The 19,930-nt window shown below is 46.9% G+C and overlaps 1 protein-coding gene across 1 annotated transcript in view; it reads left to right on the forward strand.

The window, feature by feature from the left end:
* The window catches only part of INTS2 (integrator complex subunit 2), a 194,079-nt gene that overhangs the window by 147,449 nt on the left and 26,700 nt on the right, over positions 1 to 19,930 (forward strand). Inside the window, exons 22-23 of the mRNA XM_069226442.1 lie at positions 5,817 to 5,924; positions 6,040 to 6,145. Of these exons, the coding sequence (XP_069082543.1) occupies positions 5,817 to 5,924; positions 6,040 to 6,145 (214 nt within the window). The remainder of the gene's footprint in view (positions 1 to 5,816; positions 5,925 to 6,039; positions 6,146 to 19,930) is intronic.

A 19,930-nucleotide genomic window follows, 5' to 3' on the forward strand; every position in this document is an offset into this window, starting at 1 on the left:
TATATATATATATATATATATATATATATATATATAAAATTACTATACTGAACTATAATGTCACTTTCACCTTCGTTTTTTCCCAGTGGATTTCTAGGGTTTTTTAAAGTAAAGTGCGGTTTTATTACCATACCTTACTTTGCCAAGCCCATGCAGTGCAGGATCCTCCCCCCACCATTTCCCTGCGGCTATAATGTAATTGTAGGCAGGGGCCGCCACCTCTCCACTTTTTTGATGTGGGGGAGGCCCAATGCCTTCCCCCAGAGCCCCGGGCCCCGCCCCAGGGCATTCTGCAAATTGTGTGGGGGGGATGGGGGTCTCCCTGCAGTCCCAGGGACCACCACCTCACTGTGGCATTCAGTAAATTTGGTGCGGGGCAAACTGTAAAAATAAAAATAAAAAAAGAAATCAGTTTCGGACCAGCTGCAGCCCTGGGGACCACCACCTCCCAGGGCTGTTCTGTGTTGGAAGGGGGCCACGCAGCCTCACTCGAGGAGCCTATTATGTCCCTGGGGACTCCCCCTCTCCCCCATGGCCAGCTTCTGCTATGTCCCGGGGTGCTCACCCCCAGGACATAGCTGTGGCCTGCTGGCTCCTGCAGGAGGCAGGGAGCCAGCAGGGCCAGTGGAGGCCTTCAAGCTTCCCCATTGTCCCAAACATTGTGACTGTGTGGCCATGGCTGGTAACATTGTGATTGTGTGCCTATGGCAGGGCCCCAGGGATGGTGCCCCCATCCTCAAAATAAAAAAATTATTAGGCCAGGCCTCGGGGCTTGGGGGATGGTGTCCCTGGGGCTGAGATCGGCCACTTATGGGGGGCCCACAGCCCCCCCATCCCCAAATAAAATATTTAGGCCACACCCCAGGGGAAGATGTCCCCAGGGACGAAATAGACTTGGGGATCGGGGGCTGCACAGTCCCCCTCCCCACAACAAAAATTAAATGTTTACACTGGGCCCCGGGGGATGGGGGTCCCCAGGGCCGATATCGGCCTGAGGAGGGGGGCCATGCAAGGTTGGGTTGCTATAGGAGTTGGCTGCAGGGACTGGCCACAGGCCAACTCCCGCGGCGCATGGCCTTAGGTGTTTATAGGCATTGGCTGCCAGGAATGGTCGCAGGCCAGGCCCTGCAGACAACCCCTGCTGCACACAGCCTTTGGCCATGCGCAGCGATGTTTGGATTAATGTATAGTAATGAAAATTACTATATGTTAAAAAAAAAAAAAAAAACATAGATATTCACTGAAAAACCCACAGGTCATAGGGCTGTTATAATTAGAAAACAGAATTAGAAAAACATGGAAATTCACTGACAAAGTATAGAGGGAAGTTATAGTTAGGCTTCCATTTAACTGTACAAAGCCATAGAAATCCACCTGTTATAGTTGGAATTTTCTAAAGTAACTATAACTTGTGCCCTAAGGTACCTATAGCTCGCGCCCTTGCTATGGAAACCTTTGTTTTTTTTAAAGTTAATTTCTCTAGTTTTTTTTTTTTTTATATTCTGTCTCTTAACTAGAACATACCTGTAACCTTTGTTTTTTTTTAATGAATTTCTATGTTTTTTTCAATTTATAGTAATTTTCATTACGTTAATCCAACCACAACCTGTGGCCCTGCATAGAAGCAGTTGGCTCAACCTCCTACCTATAAGCACCCAACCTTGCATTGTGCATGGTGGCGGCTGGCTGCAATTCCAGGGCCACAGCCAGATCCTGCGGCCAACCCCCTAACCACCCAACCCCACGCTGCACATGGCCCTTTGCTATGCGTGACGGGATTTGGAAGCGGCCTGTCTCACTGGGTGTGAGAATAGGTATGAGAAGGTGTATCTGGGGGTGAGACTGGCTGTGAGAGTGTCTGGGTGTGATAGTGAGTGCATCAGTGTCTTGTGGTTCAGTCAGTGTCTGTGTGAGTCTGAGTGGGTGCATGAGGGTTTCAGTGGGCCTGTGAGTGGGTGAGTGAGAGTCTGAGTGGATGTGTGTGTGTCTGAGGGGTCTGTGAGTGGGTGCATAAGGGTCTTAGTGGGTGTATAACTGGGAGAAAGAGATTGAAAACAGAAATTGAGAAAGAGAGGAGCGGGAGAGAGAGAGTTTTTTTAGGCTTTGATTATGATATACTTAGAATGAGATCTTTGTAGAAAAATTGGAAAGAAAAATGTATTTGTCAATTAAAAAAGTGTGAAATCTCCTTTTAGTATGAACCTTAAACTTTTGAAGTTTAAAAGGAATTAAGCAAGGGAAAAAAACCACAGGCACACCTGGAGCAGAACTTCAAATTTCAGTGTGAGGGTCTGTGACCTTAACCTTTAGGTCACAGGTAACTCCTTACTGTGATGCTTCCAGGCATATCTATGACAGTCAACCCATGCATGTGATTGGGAAAAAACGTGAATGTTCCATTACTAGGAACGTTTAACAGTCAAAACACTAGGAAATAAATAAACACCCTGGCAAGCGATACTAGGATTTGAACCATTGGCCTACTGAGTGACAGCACAAGACTGTGACCATTAGGCCAGAAATGACTCTGTTCCGCTCTGCATCCAAGCAAAACTATTAACAGTCATACCAAACATCTTGCTAGTTTAACTCTTCGAAGTCATTGCATGGAGAGACCATTACAATGACAATCAATCTCTCTATTTTTTTTTTTTCCCCAATCCCACTATGGGATGGAAGAGAGAGAGAGTGTGACAAGACCACCCGCAACATTCATTTATTGAAGCCCTAGGGAGGTGGGGCTTTGGGGTCCGAAAATGACCCTTCTGATTATTTCATGGTTGCTCTGGGACCTCAGCACCAGAGCTAAGAGGTCAGGGTGACCAAACCCTGGCCTCTTTATTTTTATTTATTTATTTTTTAACTTTTTTTCTGTGACTCTGCTAAAGCAGAGTCTAAAGATGACTGCCAACACTTCCTTGTGTTGCCAGGCAATCAGATATATGCACAGGGATAGTCGGCTCTGCGGAGGATCTGCGTCCCTATATATTTATATTGTTTGGTCTTAAATTACTCCAAAACTACTGAAGGGATTTACACCAAATCACAAAAAGCGTAATCTGAGGAACAGCATCCTACTTCCTGCCAAATTCGGTGTAATTCTGTTCAGCATTTTATGCTGTAGGTGTGTTTAAAAGAACCTATGTGGAAAACGCTTTTTGGGACCCCCTCTTTTTCTCAGCTCCCACTTGACAGAGCCGGTGCCAGTGACGGAGAGGACCAATCTCGAGGAATATAATTCAACAAAAGTATTCACTGCACTCCATGAAGTTTCAATAGTGCCTATTTATTAATGCCAAAATAACAACCACCTACGCGTTTCAACTCCACAAGGAGTCTTGTTCACAGGACTCCTTGTGGAGTTGAAACGCGTAGGTGGTTGTTATTTTGGCATTAATAAATAAGCACTATTGAAACTTCATGGAGTGCAGTGAATACTTTTGTTGAATTATATATATATATATATATATGTATATATATATATATATATATATATATATACATACACACATTGACCCTTGTGAAATGCATTGTATTGAATTGCCTGGTTTTGAGGGTCACAAAAAGGTGGGAACATATTTTCTGTAAATTCAAACTGTGTTTCTCAGCCATATGAGAATGAAGTTTGTCATTGTCAGTAAAACATGAACTTCCAACAAGAATAGCCTGTGTGATTCCCTTATGTTCTACTGCAGCCTTCCAGAGTGATGTAAAGAGCAACTAGAGCACTAACAGTCTTACTTATGACAAAAGTGGGGCACACCTGAAGCCATCTAGATTGAATCCAACTGGTAAAACTTAAAACGTTTAATTTAGAAAGGAAAAAAATGAGAGGGTTAATTTTGTCATAGAAATTATGGTTAGTGCTGTGAAAAGAATAACTAGGGCACGTTTTAAGTGAGCTCTCAAATATCTTCCTCCTCCATTTCATAAAACATTGACATGCATACTGAACATGCTCTTTCAACACCTGCAGCAGATTGCCAGTTAACTCCCTGGTGATCAGCACCTTTACTACAGTGTTCTAATGAACAACTAGAGTGCTAACATTCTGAATTTATGCCAAACGTGTGACACATCTGAACTCCATCTTGATGGAATTGAAGTGGAAAACCGAAAGCATTTTCTACTTAGGATACTGCAGTAAATGAGGAAATTATGGAGCTTCATAACTAGTAAGACTCCCATGATGGCCACCAGAGAAAAAAGAGCCCAAATGTAGCACAAATATCACCCAAAGGTAGCCCAAGTGTAACCCAGTGACAGAAGTGTGCAAAACACTTAGGGGTCATTATGACTCCGGCCGTCGAAGCTAATGTGGCGGTAGTACTACCAACAGGCTAGCGGTACTTACCACCACATTATGACATTGGCGGGTTGGCTGAAGCCAATCCGCCAATGTACCACTCCAACCACTATAGCAGTAGCAGCCGCCGGGCTGGAGATGAGAATCTCCAGCCCGGTGGCCGCCATTGTGCCACTCGAGGTATTATGTCCCTGCCTACCGCCATGGTTACGAACACCACGAAAACCATGGCGGTAGGCCCTATCAGTGACAGGGAATTCCTTCCCTGTCACTGATAGGTGGCCCCCTCCCCCAAAACCTCCCCAGACACCCCCCCCCACACCACCCCTACATCCACGCCCCCCAAACACACACACACATGCAGACACACTCATCCACGCATGCATCCACGCATGCATACATTCATTGACGCACACCTCCGCACACACATCATAATATACACGCGGATACGCATACACATTTCCATACATACACGCACTCACACACATTCATACACGCACACTCTCAAACATACATGCACACACCACCACAAACACAACACCCGCCTTCCCTGTTGAAAACCTGACTTACCTGGATCCAAGGGAACTTCTGGGACGGGACTGGATCGGTGTCCGCCAGCAGAACACCGCCAGGCCGTATTATTTCTCATAATACGGCTTGCAGCGGTCTACTGGCGTGGCACTGCTGGTGGTAGCAGCGCCACCTTACCGCCATCCGCCAGTATGGCCACAGATGGATTTCTGCCCTTCTTGTGGCGGAAATCCGACTGTGGTCATATTATTGCGGACAGATGGTAGCCGCAGCGACGGTCTTTTGGGGGCCATCGCCGCGGTGGTAGGCGGTTTTCACCGCAAATGTTGAAATGAGGGCCTTGGTATATATTTTTTTTTTTTTTGCAGTTTTATATAGCGCATACTTGACCCAAAGGTATTGGAGTGCTTTACATGAGCATTATTTAAGGACACATTCCTTTTGGTTTTAGGCATGGGGAGATTAAGTGATTTGCACAGAATCATAGGATGTCGAGCTGACTCCCGAAACTCACTCCTGTGTGATAGAAGGAACCTATTCATGAAGGATAATGTAAATGTACAAGAGTCAGTCTGCTAGCTGCTACCCTTACTGGCATGCTGGGAATACCTGGCTGTTAGGTGGTGGCCAATGAGAATGCATGTGAAAGACTTCTGATTTTTGGTGTAAACTAGTTGTTGCATACCATTCTGATTGATACTCATTGGCTGCTTCACATCCAGTGTACACAGAGCTGCAAAGTGTCCAACTGTATCATCTATGTCTGCAATACAGCATTATTAAACGTGCAGTTTGCAATCTTGAGTGCACAGCAGTGGTGCTAATGAAAGAACTTACTCTACTTTAATAAGTCTGTGTGTGTATTTTGTGTCTGCATGCCTGAACTTGTCTGCGTGCATGCTGGAGCATATGCTTTGTGTCATTTTAACCTTAGTCCCTCTGTAGAACTAATAGTAATGTGTGTTCTTGCTGTACCCAGGGTTATCCTTGTGAACTTCTGCCATTGACAGTTGCGGGAATTCCATCCATGCACATCTGCCTCGACTTCATCCCTGAGTTAATCGCTCAACCTGAACTTGAGAAACAGGCAAGCTGTATTTTTTACACCTACCTTACCTTCTTAGTTCTATTCTTCATTATTTTCTTGTTCTTAAAACCTTGTGCTATTAGGTTTACAACTTTTGATTGTTTTTCACCCCTAGAAATTTGCTATCCAGCTCCTTTCATATTTGTGTATCCAATATGCGTTACCGAAATCTCTGAGTGTGGCGCGGTTAGCTATCAACGTTATGGGAACTCTGCTAACTGGTAAGAATATAATCATTGCAAAGATATCTTTTCTAAACCGCATTTCTTGTTTAAATTGAGGATAGGGCCAGAGGAGCAGCTACTTTCCAGCACCTGATCATCCAAAGCCAAATGTGTTCCTGGGATGAAAACGGAGAAAAACTAAATTATTTTTTAGGCCTTTTTTTACATTCTCCCATACTGAAGTATGCCATAAACTATAGACTAATGTACATTATTTCCATTTTTTTGTGTGTTTTTTTATTTATTTTTACATGAAATAGGCACCACTCAAACAAGTGGAGCCTCAAAACCATAGGACATATATATAAATCTCCAACTGCAACAACTGGGTGGATAGGGGTTCAATAAAGCCCTACTTGATTAACCCCCACCCCTTGATACAATTGGTCTGAATAAGTACAACCAATAGGCAAACTCCTGTTTGCAAAGAATCAGATTTATAAGTTTTGTTAAGGTTATCACACTTGATAATTATAAGGCATGTTAAAGCCCATACACCTGCAGTTTTCTCCAAGTATATATTGACAGGTTAACTCTGCCCGTGAAGGTCTGGGACTGGTGGATTTTTACTGGAGAAAATACCAAACTCCTCTTTTTATGCCACATTCTGATGAGCTAAAATCACAATAGACAAAAATTCACTCAAAGTAGGCAATACCCTGGAAAATCAGATCTTATTGGATGAGATAATTAGGTCCACTATTAATCAGGGCCAAAATGTTAGTATCGCAAGGTTTGTTTCCTTTGTGTTGTTTCTTCTTTGCACAGCTGTTATAACAGTGTACACTACTCCCAGATTATTCTTGGGAATTGTATATTGAGCTCATGTTTGTGATTTGCATTATGTGACAGTGCACAGGCAAAACAGATTGATATGGCTAAAAAGATTCCTATATGCACTGTTGGCTGAGGGCTGAAAATGCAAATATATTAATTTTGTAAACTCCTAATTGAAGTTTCAGACATTTGGATGAGTCAGTGTGAGGACCGAGCTGGTGGTTCCTTGAATTGAATCTCCTCAGTACATTTTTCATTTGGAAATATGCCGTATGAATATGCATGTGGATAGAGAATAATGGAATCCATGTTCATGTACTTATTTTCCTTGTGTTGCGGGGTTTGGAAAGTTTGAGTCCTGTCTTTGGAAATGTGCAAAATCTTGCACATGTGACTTTTTGTAGGACTGCCCTCATTATCACTTGGGTGACAAACATTGTCAGTGGTTATCATTTTGTTTCAAGTTGTGGCTTTTCAATACCATAGGGCCTTTAACGCTTTGTAAGACTAAAATCTTTCAAGAGCTCTTGTCGCGTAGGCTATCATTATTCTAATGAGACTACTGGAATTCGAGCGGCAGAATCGCCTGCGGCGTGGGAGACTGAGTCTGACCCACTACAGGTGTCGCTCCAATCTGGGTTCTGCTCCGGCTAACTAGCAGTGCCTCATCCCTACCCAAGGGCAGGGATGATTGGGCAGCCGAGCGCATGACATAACTGGTTTCTCAGGGAAGTCTTGGTTACTCATCCGTTTCACACAGTCACATTAGTCTCATATACACAATGACAAACAGAGGCAGTATATGTTTCAGTAATGCTTTTAATGAAGCAACTGCATCTTAGATAGCAAAGCGTGGGCTGCAATATCCAGGACGATACAGCATGACAAGATTAAAATTGTGACAAGGAGAGTAAAGCATAAAAATAACGCTTCCATATTGTCACTACAGTCAATAGACTAATTCCTACCTAGGCTATAATAGAGCACAGCGTGTTAATCTCTAATCCTGCCCTTCAGGTTCCCCTGGGAAGACATCATCCCCCATACCTGAGCAAAGGCCTGAAGTCTGCATAAGCAGCTGTAGTGAAGCAATCAGCATACAGTCATGGTTCTCTGGCTGGAATCTCCCTCTAACATGTAAGGGACAGGGAAGTGTTTTCATAATAAAACAGCTGATGTTCTGAGAAAATGTCCCTATGTAAGGATGTGTATTTTCTATGAATGTCAGAGACAAAATTTATACCTCATTCACCGGCAACCTATCTTGCTACAGCCTTGGAAGAAGCACGGAGTGAGCAAGAATGTCTTGTTTGAGAACAGAGTGCTGGCCTAGGCAAAAACAGATAGAGAGAAATAAAACAAAACCGTAAAGGTTGCTATTATAACCATAGTAAAGCAAAGCTGAATAAAGTATACCTAGGTTAAAGTTCACAGCGGCAGACCTAGTATGTTAACATAACGTGCATGGAGCTATAACTAAAATGGTTACACAACACTCTTGAAGCTAATCCTGACACTGAGGATTATTACAAGCATTGGACCTGAGACAAGTGGGCACTTTAAATTTTCAGCTTATCTAAATACAAACAATCAGCATATACGGTGAATCTAATTGATTGTAAAATCCATCATGGATCTCACTTTCTGGACCTGGAATGGACATGCCTGTTCTGTATCTTTTTTCTGTTGCTACATGCTTCATCTGGCCCTCACCTTCAGTTAAGTCTCGTGACAGGTCTTTCCATAAAAAAACACAGTGTGTGTCATAAAAAGGAGAAATTCTCTTCTTCCTTGAAGAAACAGTCCCAGCAGTGGGAGAAATATTTGAACTCTAAGTACCTTTCTTCTGCACTGTAGAAAGTCACTCTTTTTGCCATGGTTACCCTCACTTTTGGCCTGTCTGTCGGTGTGTTTAGACTGTTTTCACTGGGATCCTGCTAACCAGGACTCCAGTGATTGTGCTCTCTCCTGTAAATTTGGTTGCTTTGGTACCCTTTACACCCCACAATTGGCATACTGATGTACCCCTGTAAGTCCCTAGTATATGGTACTTTGGTACCCAGGGCATTGGTACACCAGGGGTCCCTCATGGGCTGCAGCAGGTATTATGCCACCCATGAGAGACCATGCAAACTGTGCCTACAGGCCTGTCATTGCAGCCTGCGTGAAAAGGTGCATGCACCCTTTCACCGTAATTTACTGCACCAGGACACTGTAAGTCACCCCTGTGGCAGGCCCTCCTAGCCCAGAGGGCAGGGTGCAGGTCCTTGAGCGTGAGGGCACCACTGCACAAGCAGAGGTGCCCCTACGAACCCCAGTCCTAATGCACTAGACTTTGTGAGTGCGGGGAAACATTTTACCCGTGTACTGGCTGCAGGTCACTGTGGTCCATCTACAAAATGGGAACTCCAAACCTAGGCATGTTTGGTATCAAACATGTCGGAATCATACCCCAATACTGATGCCAGTATTGGTGGCATGATTCCATGCACTGTGGGGGCTCCTTAGAGGACCCCCCCAGCATTGCCCCTACCAGTCTTTCAGGGTTTGTGGGCAGCCCATGCTGCTGCAGCCTCTCAGACAGATTTCTGCTCTCCTGCTGCCTGATCAGCTCAAGAGGGGAAAGCAGAACAAAGGATTTCGTGTGGGAAAGGGAGGCAACACCCTCTCCCTTGGAAATAGGTGTTACAAGGCTGGGGAGGGGTAGCCTCCCCAAGCCACCGGTTTGCTTTGAAGGGCACATTTGGTGCCCTCCTTGCATAAACTGGTTTGCACCAGTCCAGGGACCACTGGTCCCTGCTCTGGCACAGAGCTGGACAAAGGAGAGGGGAGTGACTATTCCCGTGCCCATCACCACCACAGGGGAGGTGCCCAGAGCTCCTCTAGGTGGCCACTCAATTTTGCCATCTTGGAAATAAGATGGGCAGAGGCCCTTGAGAGTATCTGAAACGCCAGGTTAGGCAGGTGACATCAGTGACCCCGCTGATAAGTGGTCCCGTGCAAAGTGACCAAGCCTGCTGTTAGGGCTATTTAGGGACTCCCGTGTGGGTGGGTCCCCAGATTTGGCGTGCAAGACTCCACCAGGACTCCTGCATCGACCTCTTCTGCTCCTGGCCACCGGAACCGCAACTGGACACTTCAGGAACCAAACAAGACTGCAACTCCCAAGACGAATTTGCCTTGCCACATTGTTACCCCGGCTCCTTCCAGCTCCTTCAACATTTCCAGGACTGTGCATCCTCTGGAGTCGGCAAGGCTTCAACTGCAACAAGAAGCTAGAAGAAATCTCCCTTGGGGTGATGGAGCCACTCCCCTGCATCCACAGACACCTAAAGCAATGACCTTTGGCTATGTGGATCTGCTGTCCACTGTAACTGCGTGGATCCTCCAACACAGGTGGTGGTCCGGAGTGGTCCTCTTGGTCCTCTCTGTCCTCTGTCTGTTTTGGGAGAAGGTAAGCCCTTGCCTCTCTTTGCAGGACAGTACCCCTAAGTACTGTGACTCTTGCAGCAACCAAGGCTTGTAGTCTCCTGCTCCAAGGGATCTTCAGGCTCCAAGCACTTCATCCTTGCAATGACAGTCTCTCCTCTCCTCTCCTGCTCCAGCAACGTGGGACTCCTCTCCAGGTGTGCTGACTGGGCCTCACTGCTGCAATTTACTGTGCTTGCTGCCCTTGGGTTTCCTGTGGGGGCTGAGACGACTCCTGCTGGCTCTCCAAACTGCTGAGGATCAGCCCGGACTCCCCTCCAAGAGTAGAGTTCCCTGGACCTTGCTGGTCCTCTTGAGCCCTGCAACTCTTCTTTTGCTCCAACTTGCATTTGCCAAGGCATGTTAGTGGCCCTCATGACCACTGACCGACTGAGACCTAGCGACCGACGTGGGACATCATCTGCATGACTCCAAGGACTTCTGTGCAGCTCCTGGACTCCACAGCTGATCTTCATCTTCCCCCATCAACCCCGATATTCATCCACAGAAAGGTGTGTAGTGGCTCCTGCCCCGTCTGGACACTCCTGAGTTATCTGGACTCTGTCCCCTTCTTTTTCAGGTCCTCTTCTCCCAGAATCCACGGTTGGGTTAGACTGGACTGATCCTGGTCTTGCAGTCTTCCTCTTTCTAAGTCCTCTTGTTAGTCCTTGGGAAGAACTGGTACTTACCTCTGCTCTCTTGGTCAGTGGGGGTCACTTAAGTACTAACCTCTTGGAGTCCCGAGTTCTCCCAGCTCCCCTTTAACTACTCCATATACTTGGGTGGGGGACTTCACTTTACATTCCACTATTTTAGTATATCCTTTGGGCCCCCCTATAGGGCCCAAACTATTTTTCACTTTTTTGTCAATGCTTTTTTCTATATGCTAATTCCTAATACAGCTTGTGTGTATATATAATGTGTGCTTACCTCCAGTTGGGAGGGGACTGTCTGTAAGTAATCTAGTTTAGTGTTACTGTAATGAAGTACCTTTATTTTTGTAACACTGTGTGATACGTTGCTGTGTGCCAAGTATGGTATTGCAAATGCTACACTCTCCTCCTAGATAAGTCTTGGCTGCTCATCCACAGCTACACCTAGAGAACCCTGGCTTCCTAGACCTTGTTCACTAACTAATAAGGGGTTGCCTGGACCTGGTATAAGTTGCAAACACCAAAGGTGTCAACTACACACCAGGACAGCTTCCTACATGCACTGAACTCTTCCTCATTGTCAGAATTAATCCTGAAATGAAAAAAAGATGAGACAGGAGTCTCAGCTCCAGTGGTTGTCCCTGTATAGGCCAAGGCCTTCCAATGGGCTTATCTGGACATATTCAGAATATCTCTTGTACCGTGTGAGCTACTCCCCAAATGAGAACATGAACCTACAGACCTGCTGAACTCTGGATGTTCCAACCTGACACTTCAAGCCATGCCTTTATGGGCTCTGGCCTCAGAGACTAAAAAGAAATATTAACCTGCCAAAGTGCTTTCTCCCAATCAGTGAGAGTTGCTTTTGGCGTTGACACAGATGCCACCAAAAAGCCTTTGAGGTCAGCCTACAGTAAATGGGTGGTAAACGAGAAAGTTAAATCATGTTTTGATGACAAACCCTTTGTAGACCACTAAGTGTTCTGATTTTCCTTGAGATTAATAAAATATTTGGCTCCGACTCTGATGCCCTTGCATTACTTCCTAATTAGGATCAGGGCTACACAGAAGATTAATCAAAAACTGGAAACCTCATGCTGGATCACTTGTTCATCTAGGTAAACTGCAATATGCTATACTCTGACCTTCCTGACCCTTTCTTCTTTCACCAGAAGCTTTTCAGCCCACTGTTGTATTTTGGAAGCGAAAGTCCTTTTTCTAATGGACAAAGGGGCCATTGAGGTGGTGCATCTGGGAGAAAGGAGCACTGGATCTGGCTTGCTTTACTTCTTGGTTCCCAAGAATGACCTAGTTCCAAGTTCCATTCTTGATCTCTGCCTCCTGAAGTTCATTTAGTTGGAGAGGTTCAAGCGGCTGTCTTTGAGCCAAGTCTAGCAGTCCCTGAATTTGGGGGATTGGCTAGCACTCCTGGATATCCAGGACTTGTATTTTCATCTTCCAGTTCTCTTTGCCCACAAATTTTACCTGAAGTTTACTCCATTGCCACTCTGCCTGATGATCGCACAACATGTTTTTACAAACTTGGTGGTGGGTATGGAGACTTCACTCTGATCAGGAGTTTATGTACTCCCAGCATTGACAACAAGCTAGTGAAAGTCGAGTCTCAAGCGCTAGTCACTATGATGCAGATGTAGGCTTATCCTCTTCAGGGGAGTATTGTGGATATTTAGGAGACAATTCTGAGGTTTCTGATCCAGACTTATGTCGTGGTTCTGCTCAACGTATATCTGGTTGGCTTCTTGAGCTTATTCATCTGAATAGTGCCACTCACTAATTGGCACATGATGACATTCAGTGCTGCCTGAAAAAACAGTAGCTCCACCATCAAGTGGACCTCTCAGCTGAGTGCAGATTTTTCAAACCATTCATCTGGACCTGCATGGGTGGATAGACCCGTTACAGCTTTGTGGTGGGAGTTCCTTTCAGTGCTGCTCGAGTGCAGGCTACTGTAGGCACAGTGGGTCAACCACCAAGGAGTCATCCCACCCAGGGTGCAGATCTTTCAACAAGTTTATCTGTACTGGGGGATGGATCACTTCATCCTTGTCGTTGGTTGTCCCATCTGATAGAGACTTCTAGCTGCAGATTCCTTACCTTTGAATTCTCCCCATGCATCAGACTGGATTTGGAAGATTTTTGTGACCAATACCCCAGTGCGCCAATAGGCGTTGTCGATCAACTCTGCGCCCATCATTGGTGTTGTCTGCACTGGATACGACGTTGTGGGTCCTATATAGGCGTCGGCCAGGCATGCTGACGTCAGTTCTTTCTTTCCGTGCCATCCAGCACTGATCCAAAGAAGGCTACCCCTAAGTAAATTTTTGACTGGCCTTTTTTTGATATTTTTTTTGTCAATTTATTATTATTATTATTATTATTATTTTTAATGTTCTCCTGATATGTCGAGGGATTTCTTCTAGGAAGGCAGGTTTTAAGCCCGCTGGATCCTGTTGTTGGGCGATGTCAGTGACAGATACGCACCACGTCTGCTTGGGGTGTCTGGAGCATGATCATGACCCTAATTCGTGCTTCGGGTGCCGGGCCATGCATTAGAAGGCTTTGAGGAAGCAGTCAAAAATCTGATCATTTGAAGCGCTCTTCAACTTCTCATCTGTCAGCAGACGAGACGAGGGAGCATAAACGCTGTAGGCCTCGTTATGCGGAACCTGTGCCTGGGTCGACTCCGCGCCACCCTGACTTTCTGGGAGCCGGAGCAACCCCTGCTCATGTGCCTCCTTTTTCGGAAGTCCGACCTTGCTGGAGCACCTTTTGGCCCCGGCACTGATGGGCTCCCAGGGATCCAGTCCTGGATCCAGGCCGGCGTTGGTCATACGACCTCAACCTTCCCTGACGCTGGTCATGACGCCGCCCACTATTGTAATCCCCAACTCAGACACGGACCTGGTTGGGTGTTATATGACACCGACTCTAGCGCCGGCAGGAACTTTGCCTCCTCGATTGGATCCTGAGCCCTATTTTTCTGGGATAGGCCTCTGGAATGGGAGGGGTCTTTGGACCATTTAGAATACCAGCCCTATGAATCTGAGATGGAGTGGCATGAGTACTTGGGTAAAGCCAACTTATTTGACACTTCTCTAGATACTGGCATGCGTTCTCCCCTACTGTGATTACGGAGGGAAGAGCTTCTTATGTTATGGTGGTGAGGTGGGTGGCTGAGGTCCTGGACCTTCATCTGCCCTTGGTGGCCATTAAGACTAACCTCTTGACAGAGGTGCTGCAACCTGGAGCTTCTACCTCAGAACACCTGGCTCCCGTTCAGTGATGCCCTCACTGAGGTCCTATGTAGCACAGGAGCTCCTGTGAACAGGACAATTGCCTGCCACCATTGCACCGTGCCAGGGGACCCAAGTTTCCAGATGAAACACCACACCCCTAAGAGCTTGGCTGTTCAAGCCTCTACCACCAAAGCGCGTTTCCTACCGCTCTCCCGGATAGGAAACCCGAAAGGTTGGATTAATTTGGGAAAAATATGTTTTCTTCTGCCAGCCTTGTATTGTTGTCAGTGAACACCACATGCCTTTTCAGCAGTTATTCTCACACGATGTGGGTTACGGTTGTGCAAGTGCTGCCACAGGTCCCGGAGGAGACCCGGGCTGTACTCTCTCAGGCTGTTTTGATGGCAGAGATGCAGCAAAGTTCACAATTCATAGCAGACTTGACACACCTTGACTTTGTTTGATCTTGGTTTGCAGACTCACCTCCGGGTATGGTATTGCTTGGACATCTATTCAAAGGTAAGGAATTTGCAGCCACAAGTCTCTATCAGATGGGAAAGTTACTTACCTTTGGTAATGTCTTATCTGATGCGGACTATATCTAGCTGCAGATCGCTTACTGAGCCACCCATCCTCCCCGCTCTGCGAACTGATTTCTAGGGACAGATTCTCCCCTTTCAGAGCCTTAGTTTTGACACACCAGTAGTCCATGTTCTTCATGGCTCTGCTCTTCTGGCATGGAAAGTCATGAAAAGAAAGTGACGGTGGTGCACCTGTGTGGCACCTATGTAGGATCCAAAATGTCAAACCGGGTGCAGACGATGCCGATGACAGATGCATTGCCAGTTGATGCCACCCGCCGGCGCAGAGAGGTAGTGCGTGCTCATGAAAATCTTCTGGATCTAGTATGACACCTGGGGAGAATTCAACGTTCAGCAACTCTCAGGTGTCAGCTACAGCAGGCACAGTGGCCTCTTGGCTCTGGTGCAGAATTTTCAGTCACTTCATCTGGTTCTGCGCTGGTGGATGGACCTCTCCAGTCTTGTGGTGGTTTGACCCATCAGCCCTCCTCTGGTTCAGACTACCATATGCTTGGACACCTCCTAGCTGGTCTGTGGTGCCACATGAGGCCTGTGGTCCATGTCGGAGAAGCATGTGCATGTAAATGTGCTGGAGCTGCAGGTGTTTCTCCTTGCCATGAAAGCTTTTCTCCCTTCCGTCTCTGGGATCTTCATTTAGACTGTACCACTCACTCCCTCCACCTTCCATTATATCAAAAGACAGGTTGGTGTGGGATCACAAATCCTGTGTTGGGCGGTGATTCATCATTGGCAGTGTGCACAGCAACGTGGACTCTTCCTGGAAGCAGCTCATCTTACACACTCCCTCAACATGAGAGTATGCGACCTGCCATCTCACTGGAGGCCCATGAGTAGCAACTATACTTTGAAGGGACAGAGGTAATTTTCTCCAGATTGTGATGTCCAAACATGCATTTTTTTGTAACAGCCTAGAATAGGAAGTATCTTCTGTTTTGTGTTGCACACTTGCATTTGAATGGTTCTCTGGCGGATGTCCTCTAGTTTAGTTGGTCTCAGTGTCTGCGTACGTGTTTGCACTGATTTCGCTTCAATTGAAAGTACTATGGGAGGATCAAGCACAGGTAATCGTAATAGCCGCAGATTGGGCAAAGTGGATCTGGTAGGCCAATCTTTTGGCATTTACCCCCCTCATTCTCTCCCACACAAACAGAATGGTAAAGTCCTCCATTTCAATCTCCAGATGCTGCAGCGTGCAGCTAGAGTCCTTTTATTTTCCTGACAAAGTTGCGATTTGCCTGCTGGGAAACTTGTACAAAATGTATGTTTGTAGCATATGTTGCTGTAGATACACATGCTCTGCCTACTCTTTCCATCTAATGTTGGGCTGGGAATTTTTCAAATTGTTTTTCTTCAAAGAAGCCTTTCAAGTCTCGGAGAGTTGACGTGTTGTCCATAACGTAACCGTCCAGAGACTGATGCCCACTGATTGAGTCCCCAAATGCCAGAGCCTTTGCATCTTCCTCAAAGCCATGTGCCATGTTCTTCGGCATTGAGGAAGAAGAAGATCCTCCCTTCAGGCATTGAGCTACATCAGCACACACCCAGCTGAGAGATAATCCCCTAAATCGCCTCTGACCCTAAGGAAAAAGAGGAGGCTCTACTAATCTCCAGGACCAGCAGGCCTCAAATGGAGACGTTAGCCAGGGCTGTGAATACCGTTGTCTCCAACACCCATTCCAAGCCTCCTAAGAGGCCTCGTGCCGAAGAACAGCACCACTCCAGAGTGAGTCGGGCACAAATCATCACTGGCTCCAGGGCCTTCACCAACCTCGGGCTCCAGTGGGCACCCAGCGAAGACCTTGGATCCAAAGAAGGACCTGCCCAAGGGTATCAACTCCTCTCAGCCATTGAGCCGCAAGTCCACTGACAGGTCTGGACTCCATCAAAGCAGAAGGGAGTATCGACGCCGGTCTTTTGCTCTCATTGACTTCGAAGTCCTTATCGATGCAGAGAATACTCAAAACTACTGCGCTCTGACTACTTGGAGCAACAGATCTTGCTGCAAAAGTGCATCTATATCCAGACACTTGTGGGTTGAGAAACCAGCCCTGCTGAAGCCCACAGAGACTCTTCCTCAGAAGAGGAATCTAGAATTTGAAGAGGAGCCTGCATCAGAGACCCCTATGTGCCCCATGCCCAAAAAGCATAGTGACAAGGGCACCAGCCTGCCTCTCTCACCCCACCACCTTCTCCACTACTTCCAGCACGTCCAAGTACACCTCCTCCACTGTCAACACCAGAGTAACCTGCAGGATCCTGTAGGGAGCTGGGTTCTGGTTGCGGTACCCCCACACTCTTTGCCTGGTTTTCAGATGCAACTTTGACTGAAGTGCACTTGGTTCCTGGGAACCTGGTTCCCAGTGCCAGTGCCAGTGTCCCTTCCCTAAAACAAGAGACCTGGCCATTTGATCCCCTAAGTGACCAGCCCTTCAGCCCCCTGTAAGTCCCTAGTAAATGGTACCCCTGGTACCTAGGGCATGGATGCTAAAGAGGGCCCCTCAGAGCTGCAGCACAATTTGTGTCACTCTGAGGGACACAGCATAGCCTATGTGTAGGGAATAGGAGCTGTATATTATTAAATTGGACACATATTTTTCATATATGTCTTAGCAGCAACACTTCTAAATTGTCGTTTTGCTGTGGAAAGGTTAGTAGCCCCATTTGCTAGTAAAGGGTTACCAGCTGGCACCCCAGCCTGGCTAACATCTGAATGGGACTACCTAACTTGGTACTGTAAGGGATCAAATTAATTGTGGCATTAAACCCGACTTGAAGCCCACTTCAAATCTAATGTCACTGTTAAAGTAATTCAGCTCTTAGAAAGTTGCCACTCTGTGACTTGGCTTGTACAGTAGCCTTACACAGGCACTAACCAACAGACAGCTTTCTGCCCGCCTGGGGGTTCATGTAACTATCTCCCAGACTTGTAAACAATAGCAACCTACTGCAGGGCGAGATGTTACCTCCCTGTAGGAAGCTGGCTCTGTGTATTCTATATCAATGGGGTGCACAGAGTCCAGTGGTTCCTCAGAGGTTTAACAGAGGCTAAAGTAGATAATACTAATGGTCTCTTTTGTGGTAGAGTTAGGCTTATCAGAGGGTAGTGCAAAGCATTTGTTGTACACAAACAGGCAATAAATGAAGCACACACCCCATGACTAACTCCAGGTCACTTGTTTTTATGTAGCAAAAATATATTTTGTTACTTTATTTCTAGAAGCACAAGATTCAGTTTGCATGCAGGTAAGTACATTTGTAAGTAAGTATCAAACATATGTATCAACACCACGTTGTTTCAATGTGGCTAGTTAAACGGTTTTCAAGAAAATAGCAAATATCTGTTTTTAAAAGAGTGCAATTTTCAGAAACAGTTCTAGGGGAGGAAAAGTAAGTACCAGACTTACAGTTCCAGTCTCCTGGGGTTAGGGTGTCCACAGGTCAGGGTTCAGACCTGTGGGGTTTAGGAGAGCACCGGGGGGCCCCAGGTCAGCACCAAACACACACCCTCAGCGGCACAGGGGTGGCCAGGTGCAGGGTGCAAACTTAGCGTCGGGCTCCCAATGCTTTTCAGTAGTGGGACCCTGGGGTCACAAAGATGCTGCAGGCTAGGTCCAAGGGGTCGGTTCTGGAAAACCACAGGCTGGACTAGGAGGAGGGCCTTCTGCCGAACGTTGCTGGACCAGTGGTCGGATTCCCCAATGCCGGGGGGCTGCGGGTGCAGGGGTACCTTTAGGCGTCGTGAATCTTCGTCTGGTTCTCTTGCGGTCAGGGGGGGTCCTCTGGATTTAGGTTGCAGGTATCGTCGTATTGGACAGGAGGGGTCAACCCAGGGTAGATACTAGGTCAGAATCACCTGGGGACCAGCTGTAGTCGGTTAAGCCATCTGGACACAGGCCGTGGTCATCGGGTGCAGAGTGGACAGGACTTGTGGATCTGGAGTCTTTTGCTGAAGTTTCTTTCTGGACAGGGCTGCTGTCCACGGGAGAGCTTGGTCGACTGGGGTGCAGGTGGACCTCTTGAGGCTTTTAAGTGGGCTCTGGTCCTGCAGGATGCGTCGCCTTTTTGTAGCAGGGCTTCAGAAGCTGGGGACAGGCCGGTAGGGCTGGGGCCAAGTCATAGGTGTCTTCAGTCTTCTCTGCTGGGGTTCAGCTTAGCAGTCCTTCTTCTTTCTTCTGGTCTTCTTCTTGAGGTCGCCAGGAATCTGATGAGCAAGGTTCAGAAGAGCCCTTAAATCCTAGATTTTGGGGTGTTACAGGGGTCAGAGGGTTCAATGGCTACTGTCCCTGAGGGTGACTACACCCTTTCCGGTGTCCACTCCCTTTGGGAAGGGGGGCACAGACCTAACCCTATTGGTCCCTGTGCTTCAAACCAAGATGGAGGATTTTGCCAGGAGGGAGGTCACTTCAGCTCTGGACACCTTAGGGGTGGTCCTAGCTGAAGTGGTTGTCCCTCCTTGTTTTTCCTAACTTTGCCGCTGGGCTTGCCGCCAGAAGTGGGGCTTTGGCTGGGGAGGCAGGCATCTCCACTAGCTGGAGTGCCCTGGGTTGCTGTAACAAGAGGCCTGAGCCTATGAGGCTCACCGCCAGGTGTTACAGTTCCTTTAGGGGGGAGGTGTGAAGCATCTCCACCCAGTGCTGGCTTTGTTTCTGGCCACAGAGAGCACAAATGCTCTCACCCCATGTGGTCAGAAACTTGTCTGGAAGTGGCAGGCTGGCACAGACCGGTCAGTCCTGCACTAAATGTTTGGCTAAATACATGGGGCATCTCAAAGATGCCCTCTAGGTGCATTTTTCAATAAATCCAACACTGGCATCAGTGTTGGTTTATTGTGCTGAGAAGTTTGATACCAAACTTAGCAAACTTCAGTGAAGCCATTATGGAGCTGTGGAGTTCGTAATGACAAACTCCCAGCCCATATACTCAGTATGACCACACTGCACTTATAATGTCTAAGAATGGACTTAAACGCTGTAGGGGCATACACAACCTATGGACCTGAGGAATCGCGACAGACACCTCCTTGGA

This window comes from Pleurodeles waltl, chromosome 3_1 (genome assembly GCF_031143425.1).
Source record: "Pleurodeles waltl isolate 20211129_DDA chromosome 3_1, aPleWal1.hap1.20221129, whole genome shotgun sequence".
NCBI lineage: Eukaryota > Metazoa > Chordata > Amphibia > Caudata > Salamandridae > Pleurodeles > Pleurodeles waltl.